The 17034-nt window shown below is 38.2% G+C and overlaps 1 protein-coding gene across 1 annotated transcript; it reads left to right on the top strand.

The window, feature by feature from the left end:
* The first annotated feature begins 3920 nt into the window (after positions 1-3920).
* On the top strand, positions 3921-16216 carry snw1 (SNW domain containing 1). The gene is made up of 14 exons (XM_044329364.1): positions 3921-4016; positions 4482-4635; positions 4827-4988; positions 5776-5871; positions 7365-7471; positions 8117-8221; positions 8551-8620; positions 8773-8838; positions 9113-9229; positions 9329-9470; positions 10150-10252; positions 11861-11978; positions 13833-13996; positions 15339-16216. The coding sequence occupies exons 1-14, from the start codon at positions 4003-4005 to the stop codon at positions 15529-15531; spliced, it is 1611 nt and encodes a 536-aa protein (XP_044185299.1). The 5' UTR covers positions 3921-4002; the 3' UTR covers positions 15532-16216.
* The last annotated feature ends 818 nt before the right edge of the window (positions 16217-17034 follow it).

Raw genomic sequence — 17034 nt, 5'->3', positions numbered from 1 at the left:
TGGTTGAGGGACTTGTGGGACAATACTTGAGTATTTAAGATAGGCGAGGCTTCTCCAATCAGATATTCACCAGTCAACAAGCTAACATGGAAGAGCTATAAAAAAAAGCAGCATGCCACCACTTACCTCTCCATCTTTTGCCTACCAGGGTTGCCTTTGGTGGGACCAGAAAGTTGCTGAACTGGAGGAAAGAGTCTCTCTCCTTCGTCAGATTGGAGAGGATGAATGGCTCATCGACAACATGTTAGCCCGGTGTGCCAGCACCTCTGCGGCCGCAGGCAAGACCGCTAATGGAGACCTGGATGCCACAGTGCCATGAATGTACCCTTGGGCGTGGGATGGGGCACTTCTCCAGGCTTCTTAGCCTCCACGCATGGCTCTCCATTGTTTGCTGGGAGCATGGTGCTGTTGTTATTGACAATTTTAATATTTTATGGGAGTGCAATGACTATTTTAAGCATGATAGCAGGCATCTTCATTTTCAAGGATCACAGCTGCTCTCTTCGAACATTAACCACACCATCTTACACCACATGGACTATCAGCATGCCTCTGATGAGCTTGGGTCATCATCCACCTCTTCAATTGATTGACTACTGACCTCACATAAGTCAGGTTCATTCTCCACTACTTAGCACTACTAGTTCCCCCTTCAGTAAGCCTAAGAATTGTGACACCCCAAGCTCTTATTCAATAATTTCTGTAGTAATCACTACCAGACATGTAGTAGCATGAATTTTAATAATCCCAGATCTCATATGCACACATAAACCACCATCTGCTAATCCACCCCTTAAGAGAACTTTGCCATTGACCCTGAATATGGCACTTTTGAATGTTAAATCTCTTTTAAACAAGACATTTCTTAATAATGACCTGATTTAAGATAATAATATGGATTGCATGTTTTTAGCTGAGACATGGATGGACCAGCTACTCTTATTGAAGCCTCACCACCAAACTATAATTTTAATACTCCTCCAGGAAAGGTAAAAAGGGTGGGGGTACCGCAATTATCCTCTCAGCGTCCCTCGGTTTTAAAGACATTACATTTGATGACATCTTTTTAATATCACTCCATTATTTTCAGCAGCCTTCCTATATTGTGTATGATAGTTTACAAGCCACCTAAACAATGCTCTTCTTTTATTTCAGATTTTTCAGAAGTACTCTCAATTATCCACACCAATTATGACAGATTTATTATTTTAGGTGATTTAAACTTGCACATGAACATTAAATAGACTCTTTTAGTTTGGAAATTTTAAATTTGCTGAACTGTATGAATTTTATCCAACATGTTACTCAGCCTACTCATAACAGAGGCCACATTTTAGACCTTGTAATAACCCACGGCCTGTCTGCCAATTTCTCTTCAGTTGTGGATGTAGACATCTGTGATAATTTCTGTGTCTTGTTTACTGTCAATGGGTTTATACAACAAGATATTCCAGAACAAACGTCACAAAATGCTATCTTACTATTGAAATGGCTACAAATTTTATTGATCTCTTAAATGACACTCCTGCAGTCATTTTACCCTCCTCTTGTGATTTTATTGTAGATAGTTTTAACAGTAAACTAAAGTCAGCCCTTGACCAAGTGGCCTCACTAAATCTAAAAAAAGATTAGTACTAATCTGACACCTCTCTGGAGAAACAAGGAAATTAAACGATTAAAAAGAAACTGTCAAACAGCAGAATGAAGACAGGGAAAGAATAAATGAATGGTCAACTATAAAATTTTCCATGAACAGCTGATGATTTACAATAAAGTAATTAAACATGCAGGACAAGCACACTTCTCAAAATTGATAACTGACAACCTGAATAACCCCAACATCCTCTTTTCAACCACTGTCCGTTTAATTAACTCTGTTTTTATGAAGTCTAGTAGTATGTCTACCAAATGTGAAGAATTTGCAGTCCATTCAGAGATAAAATAGACACTATTAGATCAAATTTATGTCAGTGTCAGCCTATGAATCTTAATACCCCAGAACCTTTGTTTTTATGTGAGGAAACACAGGAAAAATCTGTCCTGGTTGATGCTGATATGATTGGCAGTTATTTCTCAATTAAAATCTGCAACCTGCTTTCCCCCCATTCCATCCCATTCTCACATCCTTTTTTAAAACAGTTAATAGATTTTTGATGAAGATTTACTCAACATTGTAAACTATTCTCTTCAGATGGGTGTTTTCCCTTCTGTTCTTAAGACCACCATCGTTAAATCTCTTCTGAAGCTAAACAATTTAGATCCCTCAATTCTTAATGACTACAGACCAGTATCCAATTTGCCATTTTTAAGTAAAATATTAGAGAAGCTTATTTTTAATCAGTTAAATTATTTTATGAACTCCCACTATATTTTTGAAAAATATGGATCTCGTTTTCATGCAATAATAGCACTGACACAGCACTTGTCACGGTTGTAAATGAACTCAGGTATGAAAGATATGAAAAAACTTTCTGTATTAGTACTACATGACTTAAGCACAGCCTTTGATACAGTGGATCACTCTTTTAGGTAGACCTCACCGTTTGATTGACCTCTCTAGTACTGCTTTTAATTGGTTCAAATCTTGTCTTACTGATAGAGAATTTTTTGTAAGTATGGATGAATGTTCATCTAAAAGCTATAAAATGAATTATGGTGTTCCTCAAGGTTCAATATTTGGTCCTACACTTTTTAACCTTTACATGCTGCCACTTGGAAATATCATCAGGAGGCACAGCTTAAATTTCCATAGCTATGCTGATGACACACAGCTTTCCATTGTTGTGTCTCCTGATGACTCAGGGCCTATAGATACCCTTCTGAACTGTATTTTAGATATCAAGTTATGGATGGCAGAAAATTTTCTACAGCTCAACCAGGACAAAACTGAAGTCTTGGTTATTGGTACTGAAGCCCAGAGAGACAAATTCAATGCAAAACTGCAAGCACTGGCATTAAACCCCTGTCAACAAGTAAAAAACCTAGGAGTTATCTTTGAATCAGATCTTAGTTTTGAAACTCACATTAGAAACATAATTAAGAAGGTATTTTATCAACTCAAAGACATTGCCAGAGTGCAACCATTTCTCTCTCAAGCCAACACAGAGACACTAATGCATGCTTTTATAACCTGCAGGATTGACTATTGTAATGCTCTAGGTCGCCCTAAAAAGAATAAAGATCAATTATATATACATATATATATATATAATTGATCTTTATTCTTCTATATAAAGCTCTTAATGGTCTTCTTCTTACATATTTATCAGATTTGCTTTTAGCCTATGAACCCTCTAAAACCCTCAGGTCTTCTGGTAGTGGCCTTTCAATTATCCCTAAAGTCAGAGCAAAAACCCACAGTGAGGCATCCATTTATTACTATGGTCCACGTCTTTGGAGCAGCCTTCCTGAAGACCTGAGGGCAGCAGAGAATGTTAATATTTTTAAAAGCAAACTCAAGACCTGGCTTTTAACTGAACTTTATTTATTCATTTGTCTATTTATTTAAGTATTTTTTTCTGTTTTAGTTCGTGGTATATCATTTTATTTCATTTATTTATTTATTTGGATTGTTTTCCTTTTATTAATACCCTACCTTTTATTTCTGGTTTTACTTACTTCAATGCATCCCCTCTCTTTTAGCATTTTCATATTTTTTCTTGTGCTCTTAACTTTTCATTTGCTTTTTATCTACTATTTGGAGTTTTTATTATTTATTTATTTTCATTGATTTTTTATTTATTTCTAATCCTGCATCTAAACTGCTTTCCTGAATCAAAATTTAGAGCATATTCGGTCCAAGTTATAATCGGGTTGATCTTAAAGTTTGTGATGGCTACAACTTTGATGAGAAATTACATTGTCTTGTATTAAAAAATAACATCGCACCAGGTAAATGGCGATTCTATTATACTGTCTATTCTTTTCACTTCAGATCTATTCTACGGTTTTCTATACTTGCACTGCGCATGCTCAGTGCATTGCTAAGGAAGAAAGGGGAAAATGTCTCTGGCGAGGTGAGTCCCGCGACAAGGCCTTTTGTGTGTTTAATTCGCGAAAATGTAATCTTGAGTCGTTTATACTACGTTGTAGTCGACAAGGAGAATACGCTAAATGTGTCTCATTGATGTTTTTGGTCTGCACGCCATTGTTTTCTTTTTTAAATCAAGGCTAACGTTAGCTAGCTTAAGTTGTATCGTAAGCTAGCTAGCTTAGTAGCACGCAGCCATGTTCACAACACACATTTATCAACTGTATGGCAGTTACGGATTTGTAAGCTACATAATTCTATCTGAATGTTCCAAAATTGACTCGAAATGTTGCTACACTATTAGCTAATTAGCTGTTTCAACATTCCCAAATGATCAAGCCAAGTAAAGCTAGTTGGCGTCTCTGTCGGCTAACGTTAGCTCGGGCTTACAGCAGTTGAGCAATCAGCCACACTTAACATTGAGGCTAATATACATCTTTTATGTGTTCAGCTTTTTACCGGCGCCGACCCAGCTGTCGCAGGACCAGCTGGAGGCAGAGGAGAGAGTCCGGGCACAGAAGTCCTACTCCACCGCCCTGGTTTCATCCCGGAGAGAGCCCCCTCCTTATGGACACCGAAAGGGCTGGGTACCTCGTTCACTTGAGGTAAACACTCAGAGTTATCTTATGTATGATTAAACAGGTTTTCTCATTTATATGGTGGTGGGTGGGTATATTTGTTGTTTGTTGTCCTGCTTCAGGTTGGCTCCTTGTGAAGAGGTGACTGCCACAGTTTTATGTAATTCTTTACAAGACGTAAGGTGTTTCATCTTTGCTGTACATCTGTGTTTCTGTAGGACTTTGGAGATGGAGGAGCTTTTCCTGAGATCCACGTGGCCCAGTTTCCACTGGAGATGGGACGGAAGAAGAAGACATCCAATGCTCTGGCGGTGCAGGTGGATGCAGAAGGAAAGATCAAATATGATGCCATCGCCAGACAAGGACAGGGCAAGGACAAGGTATACAGGGACATTACTCCTACAACACTCAGTGAGGATGCTCTCAAGACACATACTTAAAAATTTATATCCTGGAAAATATCAAGCTCAGATAAAAGTACAGGACTTGTTATACTCTATCTGAACATAGTAGTTCAGGTCAATTGGGCAATGAGTGCTCACACATTAAAATGAGAGACATGTGTTCTTTTTGGTTTATAACAGCAGTTTGCAACCAGCATATTTGGTGCGTTACCGCCACCTTCTGCTCCGGAGTTTGGACCAGAGATTAAATCCTACACAATAATACTCTCTGTCTAGTAAACTCAAATAAATTACTGCTCCACCTACTTGGCAGGTTCATTAAAGTTTTAATGCTGAGCTCCTGAACTCCAGTCTTCCTAAATTCTTCCTTCATATATTGTCTTTCTTGATCAAACTCAGTACAATCTATGCTTGCATGCATGCATAATAGTCTCCTCAGCCAGATGGAAAAAAAAAAGTGCATATATCAGTATCAGCATCAGCAATCCGCCACAATGAGTTGGAAATATCTGCATATCAGATATCGGCAAAATATCCAATATCGTGCATCCCTTGATTGTTTATGTCACCTACGCTGACAATATTTTAGACAAATTTAATGATGATTTAAATGTTTTATATGTCCCTCTTTTCATATACATACACAGTATACACACACGCACACTGCACTATTAAATACTTACATCAAGTTTCCATATGTGATTACAGAAAACACTTGCTTCATTGGTCGGTTCTGAACATTTCTCATCTTTGCTTGTTGCAGGTGGTCTTCAGTAAGTACACAGACCTACTTCCAAAGGAAGTTCTAAATGAAGACACCCCAGAACTACAGAAACCTGATGAGGAGGCTATACAAGAGGTAAGATGTGGTGCAATGTGTATGAATGGAAAGTATGAGTTACAGGCAGGTGCCTGTACTACCAAACAAGTTCAATATAACCAGGATATTGTTAGCTGGCTTCACTGAGCATAACATCGCCATCCAAATACTACAAAGCTGGCTACCAACTAGCTCAGTCAACTCTGCTGAACTACCTCCTGAAAAATTCTGTTATAGGGACAGCAAAAAGTCAGATTCAACAAAGTGAAATATAAATGACAGCCTGTAATCATACAACAGAATAAGATGATGTAGAAACACTAGAAGTACTTTCCAAATATTAAAAGTATGCTAAGTCTTAAAATACATGTAGGAATTATTATATGACTTGAGTATAGAGTGAGTATTTTTTTGCTATTTAGTTGGATTATGAAGAAACCATTCTGAATATATCACATAAAAAAACTAAAAAGTAGTTGATGACTGATGAGGACTATTTGACTGAAATGTTGCATTTATAATCATGGGAGCCAATTAACAGCGTGTGGATTATTTTTCTAATAAAAGAATCTTTAGTTTTTTATTTTCAATCATCACACAGTTGTCTCATGTTACTCTGAGCTGTAGTGATGGAATCAGAGTGTAAAATCATCCACGCTGTCAGTTAACACTCCTGGGATAAACTTTGCACAATTAAAACGCAGCTAAAATCATCATCATGTGTTTAGTGTCATAAACAATCTTTCTGTTTGTTAGAAGCTCTGTTGTAAAACCAGAGTGGAAATAGAAATCAGTGCAACAGTTAATTGTTTCTACTGACCTATAAAAATATATATTGCTCTTTTTTTACTTGTCACTTGATTGTAAATTCAGGACTTTTGTCCTATCGGGATCCTGTAGGAATTATAACTTATTAGTCAGTGATCAGGTTGTTGACAGGTTGTAATCTGATCCTCTGAAGTTAACCTTGCTCTGGAGCAGTTTAGCTCTTCAGCATAAGTTACCATGGTGATGTATCCCAATAAGAAGTAGACCACAGTTGTAACCCTGAAAACCCAGAGTTAAACCTGAAGTTACCCCCACTAATCCCAAATCCTGGTTTGTAGTACAGGCCCCAGGTTGCCATCACATTGAGTTACCAGCATCTCTCACACCAAGTCATCTAGGGGTTAATGAGGGTAAATACTATGTAAAAGTCAACACAAAATAAAGCTAATGTTAAAGTTTAACAAAAGATAATTAGGATTTAATTATATTTTCTTGTATCTATTGTTTTTTTGTTATTTGTAGGTGGAAATAGAGTGAAAGAGTTAAACAAATTTCAATACAATTACAATTTACAACGTTGTGAAACGATAAACAACAGAGTTATGTATACTAACACAGCTGCTTCACTCGACACAAATACATTCATCTGTTTTTATTCTTTTATATTTTTAAAGGATGGATCTCACTGTAATCACAAGCAGTCCACATGTAAACATGGTCTGTGTGCTTTTCAATTTTGACTTGAGTTGTGTGTCCTTTTGTAGCTGACAGAGAAGACCCGCGCTGCCCTGGAAAAGCAAGTGTCTCAAAAGATCGCTGCTGCCATGCCTGTAAGAGCAGCAGACAAACAGGCTCCCGCACAGTACATCAGGTAAGCAAAACACCATTTTGAAAATCACAGAAAGTCACAGGGGAAAGTGGGAATATTGTACCACTTATAATACATATAATGTTGCATTAACGTCATGTAGACTGTAGCGTTGGGAAATATTCCCAGTTAGAACTTGCATTGAGATTATGTTGATTTTTGAGAAACTCAACAGACACATTTTTCAGCAAATGGCAATAGAGCATAAACCAGCCTCCTATGAAAACCTACACCTCTGTTATCTAGACTTGAGTCATTCGTGTTTGTTCTTGTGCTCCTCAGACTGATCTAAATTATTTAGCGGTTAGCTTGATATATTAGAGCTGTCAGAAAAATGACTAATTCCTGGAGTGCAGTCTTAAACACATTCTAGGCTTTAACCTGACCAGGGATCTATCTTTTTATTTATCATCCTTTATTTCCAGTTGCTTTTAAATGTTACATGTCATCTTTATCTACTGAAGACCAATTCTTACAAATAATATAAGTTGGAAGTAACTGTTTTTGTTTTGTTGTGCTTGGGAATACAATTAATTATTTGAGTGATTTAAAAGCTTCAAGCGTTTGTTTGTTTGTATGTGTGTGTGTGTGTCAAGTTAAAAGTCTCCTGCATGGTGACACACTTCTTCCTCTCTGTCTTCCCCCAAGATACACCCCGTCCCAGCAGGGAGTGGCTTTTAACTCGGGGGCCAAACAGAGAGTCATCCGCATGGTGGAAATGCAGAAAGACCCCATGGAACCGCCACGTTTCAAGTAAGTAAACATGTTTTCATCACAGTTGCTCACTCCGCGCCATACACGATATGTAATGTTACCAGTAGAATTATTATATTATTTTAACTAAATTAACTATATCAATTTTATACCATTGCAAGTTATTTGGGGTTGATAACTTTTCCAGCCGAAATAAGTAACAAGTAACGGCTGAAGGAAATGAAAGACCAACTGCTTCTGTAGCTCAGAAGTGTCTCCCTGAAAATCTGCTGAAATCTGTGTTAACCTACTGTAACTGGATTCTCCTTGGCCCCACTTCTCCTTTTATTGAAAAGTAATTGAATTTGATGTGTATACCTGTCTTTCAGGATAAATAAGAAGATTCCTCGAGGACCTCCCTCTCCCCCTGCCCCGGTCATGCATTCTCCAAGCAGAAAGGTACTGTTGACACATTTGGCTGAGATGTTTCTTGTCGTTCTTGTTTCATTCTGCTTTTTAGTGCTTTAACGCTGTATTAATGAATCAAAATCAAGTTGCTTCTGTTGACCAAATGCTATTAATATTTGACTGATTTTCTCTTTTTGTTTTAGATGACAGTAAAGGAACAGCAGGAGTGGAAGATTCCTCCATGCATCTCCAACTGGAAGAACGCTAAGGTAAAATAACAGTGTAATTAACTGGAACACTTGGTTATTTGTATTTCTAAATGTTAGCTCGTTGTTACTGTGAGTAGTTTCTGCAGGCATTTTTCTTCCAGGCTTTTTGTTTTTTCTTCTTGATACATACTTTAAGCATAATTATTTAATTTTTAAGGACTCCAGATCTTCTCATGATAATTTTTATAATATAATATATAATAATTTGTTCATTGCCCTGCTACCTTTTCCTCTCTGCTCATTTCTTTTTCTGATTGTGCTTAATTTCTTTCAGGGTTACACCATTCCTCTTGACAAACGTCTGGCAGCTGATGGTAGGGGGCTGCAAACAGTTCACATTAATGAAAACTTTGCCAAACTGGCCGAGGCGCTCTACATCGCTGATAGAAAGGTACCCCAGCATCACGCCCGATTCATCTGTCGTTCTGAACTGTTGCATATGTGCCTTTTTAAAATGAACTAAATTATGAAATGCCGGTTGTGTCCGTAGGCCAGGGAGGCAGTTGAGATGAGAGCCCAGGTAGAGAAGAAGATGGCCCAGAAGGAGAAGGAAAAGAAGGAGGAGAAACTCAGGGAGCTGGCCCAAATGGCCCGAGATCGCAGAGCAGGAATTAAAAGTCACGGGGACAAAGGTGAGTTTTGGCAGAGGAAAAAAAGTAATTTTATCTGATTTTCAACCATGTACAATTAGCTTGTGTGTATGTGTGATATCTATGGCTGTGTGGTTTTCTGAGTGAGTAGAGCAGACTCTGTCATCAGCGCTGTTGCCACTTCCAAATCTGGAACATGATTGGCATAAGTGATGACAACATTTTTCATCCCGCCTGTGTTGACAGGACCAGTAATCTGTGAAATGCTATGTCTGCTTCTCTACTGGTAGTTCACATATACTTTGTCGAAGTAAAATTAGTGTTGCATTTCCTGTTTTTGTACATATTCCTTGAATGGCCATTTAGATGCATCGTTTTACGTTGACTGAGAATGTAAAATCTTAATTAAAATTGTTTTTGTTATGAATTCCAATGTTTGTCTTGCAAGTTTAGTGACTGCTGACAGTTTCTCTTCACTTTATACTTCCTCTCCTGTTGTGTATCAATTCCATCTAACATCTGTTTTTCTTTTCATCATGCCTCACTTTACTCACAACACACTTCCCATTTCTCATCATCTGTCTCCTACTTCCCTCTTTATTTTATTTTCTTCCTTTTTTTTTTAAATTCCCTTTTCATTTCTTCTCTCCCTCTCCCCTTTTCCATCCGTCTATCTACCCTCCCACCCCTGCCGCCCCCCCCCCCCCCTCTCACGTGGCAGGTGGCGAGGATGGCGAGGCCAGGGAGCGTGACGAGATTCGCCATGACAGAAGGAAAGACAGACAGCACGACAGGAACATTTCCAGGGCTGCTCCTGATAAGAGGTGCTGGACACACACTTTAAACACACCACATGTGAACTCACCCAACCCTTCCCTCCGTATACACACAGATGCACTGTTCACTGCTGAATCATTCATGGGGCCAGCAGTAATACTGAACAAACGCAGGAGGATCCAGCAGAGTACTCAGGCAGTAGTCCTTGTCTGTAACATTCCAGAGACCGTTTGTGCATGTGACACGGTCGGTTAGGGCAAAGTATTACTTTGTCGAATTAAAATGTGCTACATCGGGATAGGTATTGTTATCAGGATATGAAATTACCTATATCGGGACATAGGATTTTACGCTAGACTTTTTTTTTTTTTTTGTCGGCCAATATGGCAGCTGCAGCTCGGCCCTCACCCCCACCCGCTGTGGTCTCCCTGGAGCCCACCTCTCACAGGGCCCGGGGGAAAAGTTAAACCTCCTACTGATCAGTTACACGTTATTTAACCGTGGAGCTCTGAGCTGATCCGTCTGTTTCACTGTGCCAATGCTAGATGTAACGTTACCTGAGAGAAAATGGTAAGACTTTTAGGAGTCGTGTTAACTGCTGTTTAGCCAAAGCACAGGTATGCTACTGGGGTGTGCGCCAGCTTTTCAATCTCATGCAACACCTACTCACATGACCAAACACTCAGTTAATCTTTTAATGTCTCAACAGCGGAGGCAAAACCAAACTTTTGCATAATATAAGTTTATATGTAAGTTGTCTTGGCAACATACTAAAGGTTAGGGCTGGGCGATATGGACAAAATCAAATATCACAATATTTTTGACCAAGTACCTCTGTCGGTATTGTGACAATATTGTAGGGATGACTGTTGGTGCTTCCACAAAATATTTATACAATCAGATTTTTGATAAATAATCATCAGTAATTTAGATATAATGACTAAGTGGGTAAAGCCAAATAATAGAACAGCTCAGTTCAGAAAATTACATCACTTTACTGTAAATCCAGGAAAAGACAACACCTGTGCCATATCACGATATAATGATATCCAAAGACGATATTGATATATTGCCCAGTCTCACTATAGGTCACACAATATTTGGCTATTTAATATGCTATTAATTTATTTGGCAATCAGTATATTTCCCAGCAGACATTTTGGCTGTTAATATTTTCATCTATTTCAATTACATGTTGATACTGTAAACTCTGGTCTGTGTGTCTGTGTGTGCACACTGTCAGGCTGTCAATTGATGGAATTATGGGTCCCTGGAGAAGTTGGAGGAAGTGAAACTCAGAGGAGAAGTTCATTGCAATCACAACTGCAGCTGTTAGAAGCCAGAAACCTTGTTATCTTAAAATTAATATTCACTTAACTTTGAAATGGCTGTTAGCTGAAGGACAGTCGAGATATTAAAGACACAAAAACTTTCACTTTTTACCTAATGGTTAACCTGAATGCATACATGCCAGTATATTATTACATATTACATTAACAAGACACTGAAATGAAACATTCCCTTGTGACTTCAGATGTTTGATGCTGCAGCATTTTGAGCATTAGATTTTTTTCTGTAGAAATGTAATATTTTTAACGGAACTACTTGCCAAAACTTTTCTAGCTCTAAATTTCAAACATTGTTCTTTGTTACAGGTCGAAGCTGCAGAGAGACCAGGACAGGGACATCAGTGAGCTCATCGCTCTGGGAGTGCCCAACCCTCGTCCCGCCAGCGAGGCTCAGTATGACCAGCGACTCTTCAACCAGAGCAAGGTTAGATCATATCAAACCTTTCTGTATTAATAAGGACCTAGATGATTTGTGTTTATTTCACAAAAATACAAACAAGTACAAGAGTGAATGATGCCCTGCTTTGTGACATGAGGACGGAGTATATTTCCTCAACAGAATATGTCAAGGCAAGAGCGATACTTAGCTTGTACGATCAAGTTACTTCAAATATCTGTTTCAGTCTTTGAAAAAAAGTTTAGTTTCACCTTGGACTGAAGTAGTAGCAGTCTTCAGTGATTTGAGTTTTACTGGCGAGAGGAAAGGATTGAACGCCTCAGTTGCAGAACAGAATTGATCGGTGAGGAAGGCAACACAAGGACAGTCTGCATTACAAATTAGAATTTTCCTTCGTGGGTGCAAAAATGAAGCAAAAGGCCAGTTAAGAGATTTATTTGAAGGCAGAAACTCACCTCAAAAGATTTGGCTATTACACTGTTGTGTACTTACACTATATAACAAAACTGAGTACACTTCTGTGCAGTATCACTAAAATGTTAAATGATTCAAAACTGTATCGTCTTACAATAATTGTAGTATTTTTAGAGTGGAGTGTGGGGTGTTTGGTATTTATAATTAAAAAGATAGACTAAATTCAAAATACAGGCCTCAAAGTACAACCTCAATGCAACAAAAGACCATTGAAACTAAAGTGACTTTCAATAAAGACTAATTGCCTGAACAAGGTTATAAAAGAACCTGTGAACACCTCCTCAGTTGTGTCCTGGGTTGTGTCTAATGCAACATGGCTCCATATGGTGAGGAATTGCCTGAATAGGATCATACAAGATCATCAGTAGGTTCCTGAACAGAAGCCAAAACACAGTCGCAGCAGTGGTTAGGAGGTACAAGAGGACTCCTGCTACCAGTAATAGAAAGTGCAATAGCTGTCCTCAAAAATGAATGATGTATGTGCAATTTGCTATTTACACAACCAAGTAGAAAACCATTGCTCACAAAACCGCAAGATTAAATTTTTCCAAAGAACATGATGAATACTGGCAGCACATTCTTTGGTCAGTTGAAACCAAAATTAATTAGTTTGGATCAGATGGGGTCCAGCATGTTTTGGCGTGGACCTGGCCAGGACTACCACAGTGATTGCATAGTGCTGACTATGAAACACGGAGGCGGGAGTGTGCTGATATGAGGCTGCACGAGTGCAAAAGGTGTAGGGTAGATGACATTTATAGATGGCACTATGAATGTAAATTTGTATACCCAAAATGCTGAATGAAAAGATGTCAGTCGCAAGAAGGTTGGCAGGAGACAATGATCCCAAACACACGCTGCAAAAATCACATAAGAGTTTTTAAAGAAGAAAAAGTGAAAACTATGGTCCTGGCCAAGTATGTTCCCTGACCTGAATCCAAGAGAACACCTTTGAGTATTTTAAAGAGGAAGGTAGAGCAACAAAACCCCTGCAGCAAAAAGTAGCTTTAAAGATTTATCTATGAAGAATGGCAGAACATCTTCTCACAGATTTGTTCTAGACTGGTATCATCCCTGCCCAGGAGGATCCAGTCTGTCATGAAACATAAAGGTGGGCATACAAAATGTAAAAAAAATTAAATAAATAAATAAAAGAATGGAGTCTCACTAATGAAGGGTGGTTCTGACTTCTGTTTCAGTTTCAATATGGATCTTTCATTATAGTTAGTCAAACATTCTGTTTTTCAAAGGAATTAGCTTAATTTTTCTTGGGTTTTGTCTAAAAAGAAATAAAATTGTATTGTAGGATTTGTAATTACTTACCGGGGGTGAACTCAGTTTTGTTATGTATGAATGTATGTATATTTTTCTAAAAGGCACTCTTCTTTTCTCTCTGTTTCTTTCCAGGGTATGGACAGCGGTTTTGCTGGCGGTGAGGACGACACATACAATGTGTACGACCAGCCGTTCCGCAGCGGCAGAGACATGGCCTCAAACATCTACCGGCCCAGCAAGAGTATAGACAAGGACGCCTACTCAGACGACTTCGACACACTCATGCAGAACAACAGGTACTATGGTCTGCTTTACTTTTTTGTTAACAAATCGCACATTATGCGATTTAATTGTCCATTTAAATGTCAACATTACATTCCTCTTTACAGTTTTACCTGATCTGATTGATTCAGCTGTGTCTTTTTTTTAAGGGAGTCATAGATAGGAAAAAAATCATACATGCAAATATGCATCAATAGTTGAAATATCACTCAGCAGAGAAAAGACTCATTTAAAACCAAAAGTTTTATTGTTAATAGTACTATTATAGTATATTATTATTATAGTATAGTAATATAATACAGTAAAACCTTTGGCACATTTTACTATGTTTTGTTAACTATAAGTTTTGTATGTTAAGTAACTTATCGGTTCCTTAAGAAGTAAAATGGTTTTGGCTTTTAAAGTTGGTGCTTACATCACTTAAAAAGTATAATTATATGTACATCGCATCTTTGGAAAACTTGATAATCACCTCAAAAGCAAAATAATTGAAGCAATGCATGATAAAGATGTCATACTGCAAGTGCATCGCTGCATTCATTCACATATTAATTAGGAAAAACATAATTTGTTGTAACTGCTTTAACTTAATTAGCTTAATTAAGAACTAATTAAAAAGAATTAACTGAAGAACTCATTTAAAATTAAGTGTTTTTTTTTAATATCCCTAAATATTTCTAAAAAATAACTCCCAGAATCCATGTTTTTCATCAGTGGTTTGACAACAGTTTATCAAATTTAAGACTTGCACATTTATCAGGCTGCTAACAGGACTGCTGCAGTTTAACCTTCTCGATTATTCTTAAAAAAAAAAAAAAAAAAAATGAAAGCCTGAATCATTTTTGAGGTCGTTGTAGCTTTATTTTGAGGCACGAGGCAAGCGTGCACATGATGTCCCAGCAGGAGCTCTTGTCCTTGGGGCAGCAGTGCCACACTCTACTACCCGAGCATAGCCTGTCCCATATGTTTAGTCACCAGCTTGTCAGTGTCCTTTAGGAATAGCTTGCTGGCTGCAGGGTGCTACACCATTGTGCATCAAATATAAAAAAAAAAAAAGCTAGAGAAATAAAAACATATGTTCCATGGAATACCCTGATAGTTTGTATTCCTTTTTTTTTTTTTTCTCAAAAAATGTTCATACATCTGTTGAAGGAAAAGAAACCTGCTAAGTTATTTTGTAGTTTGAATCCTTAGTCCTCTTTTTCTGCTTTGAGGATATCCGAAGGGCAAAAAAATTAGTCCAACACAACTAAGATTGTCAGTGAGGTTAAACGGCCTTCAAATCAGTGAGAGCAATTATGCATTTTCAGCACATTCTAATTATCTTTTGCTCTTTCTCCCCCTCCCCCCCATCAGGTTCGTTCCAGATAAAGAGTTCTCAGGGGGTGACCATGGGCAGAGGCGGGAAGGCCCAGTCCAGTTTGAAGAGGATCCCTTCGGTCTGGACAAGTTCTTGGAGGAAGCCAAGCAGCACGGAGGCTCAAAGAGGCCTTCCACCAGCAGGAGCTCAAAGGACGACTACCACGACAAGAAACGCAGGAAGGAGTGAGAGCAGCCGGGCATGTAGGGTAGCTGCTCGCGTGTTAGAGGACGGGGAGTTAGTCTGCAACCCCTCAGTGATTGGGAGGTGTTTTATTATACTCCAGTCTCTATCGGGAATCATCTGCCAGATTTTTGTTCCCTTTCAGTGTGAGAGAAGATGAAAGATTGTGACCAGTGTTTTTTTATTTTTATTATTATTATTTCTCCTTTTTGTTTTCCCACATTTGTTGTTTACTCGGCTCAATTGAGAACATGATGAGCATTCGGTGTCATCCATGCTTAATATAACATGATGGAGCTGAAAGGATAGGATGTTGTATGGATGTATGTATGGGATCTGCATCTGAAAACTTGTATCTGTACAGTGCAGCCAATGACATTTCAGATGTGGATGGTGATATTTGAGCCTATGCCCTGGAAATATGTATGTAGTTTTTTTTCACATGTATACAGACTAAACCCAACAGAAACTCAGCAGGAACTGTCAACCTCCCCCCCTCCGCCCCTTTTCTTTGAGTTTTTTGTCAACTGTGTTTTATTTAAGCCCCTAGTGTATTTGTGAGCACAGTTACAGCTCATATTTGATGGCAGATATGTACAGCAGTATAAACTTACCTGTAAGATGTAAAGCAAACCAGCTTTATAATTCTTGTACAATACAACCAATGGAATAAATTTCATATAGTGTGTAATTTGTATCTCTCTGTGTTTTCTTGTGGAGTAAAGTTTTGTGTTTTATTTGCATATAAATGAACTCTGCCGATTTTCCACCTGTCAGCTTCATTCACTACATTTTAGAGCAGCTTAATTCAAACTTTTACAACATATAGTGGGAAGTCCATTAGTTGTGTAATTGTTATAGTTTGCTTGTAGTAGATTCCCACTATTTTAATCACTTCCCAAGTAATGTGTGCCATTTACATAGATGATTAAATGCCCAAAGTGTATTCAGAGAAGCCATCAATTACAAAGTGTGAGTAGTGACGTTTTTACCAGAAATGGGCTCAGCGATTTATGCGATGATTAGAACAAAACTGGTTCCATTAATTACAATTAATTATGATTTATGCAGTCTGACAGTTTTATTTTCCTGGGCTTCGGGAAAATAATCAACGTGGCATTACACAGCCCAGCAGACTCACAAATCTCTGCTCGGTGCCATCTTTCACTCATGCCTGAATAAGGCTCAGACAGTTGTTATACGCACATGATTTATGTTTTCTTCAGTGGGCAGTGTTTGTCGTTATGGCTTCTGGTATTAGAGCAGTGTTCTGGACTTGCATGCTGTGTTTTATGGCTGGTCTTTCACCAGCACCGGGAAAAAAAAAAGCAGGGGAATACAGAAATAACATCCAGAAGAGCTCAAAAACCGAAAGAATCCAAGCCAAATGAAAGGGAATTATACTGGGATATCCAAAAGAAACACTGTACTTGGCAAATTTACTGCCATGTGCAAAGGTTGCTTATGTTTAAGACAACTTTAAAATATAAAAAAACAACCTTGTTTGCA

Source organism: Thunnus albacares, chromosome 16 (genome assembly GCF_914725855.1).
Source record: "Thunnus albacares chromosome 16, fThuAlb1.1, whole genome shotgun sequence".
Classification (NCBI taxonomy): Eukaryota; Metazoa; Chordata; class Actinopteri; order Scombriformes; family Scombridae; genus Thunnus; species Thunnus albacares.
The sequence above is the reverse complement of the archived record's forward strand: the minus strand, read 5'-3'. Positions and strand labels throughout refer to the sequence as shown.

What these genes read in the sequence shown, in the direction of transcription:
- snw1 (XM_044329364.1), top strand. An exon ending in AAGGACAGGGCAAGGACAAG is followed by an intron (nt 4,989 to 5,775) that starts GTATACAGGGAC and finishes TGCTTGTTGCAG; the next exon opens with GTGGTCTTCAGTAAGTACAC. An exon ending in GCTCCCGCACAGTACATCAG is followed by an intron (nt 7,472 to 8,116) that starts GTAAGCAAAACA and finishes TCTTCCCCCAAG; the next exon opens with ATACACCCCGTCCCAGCAGG.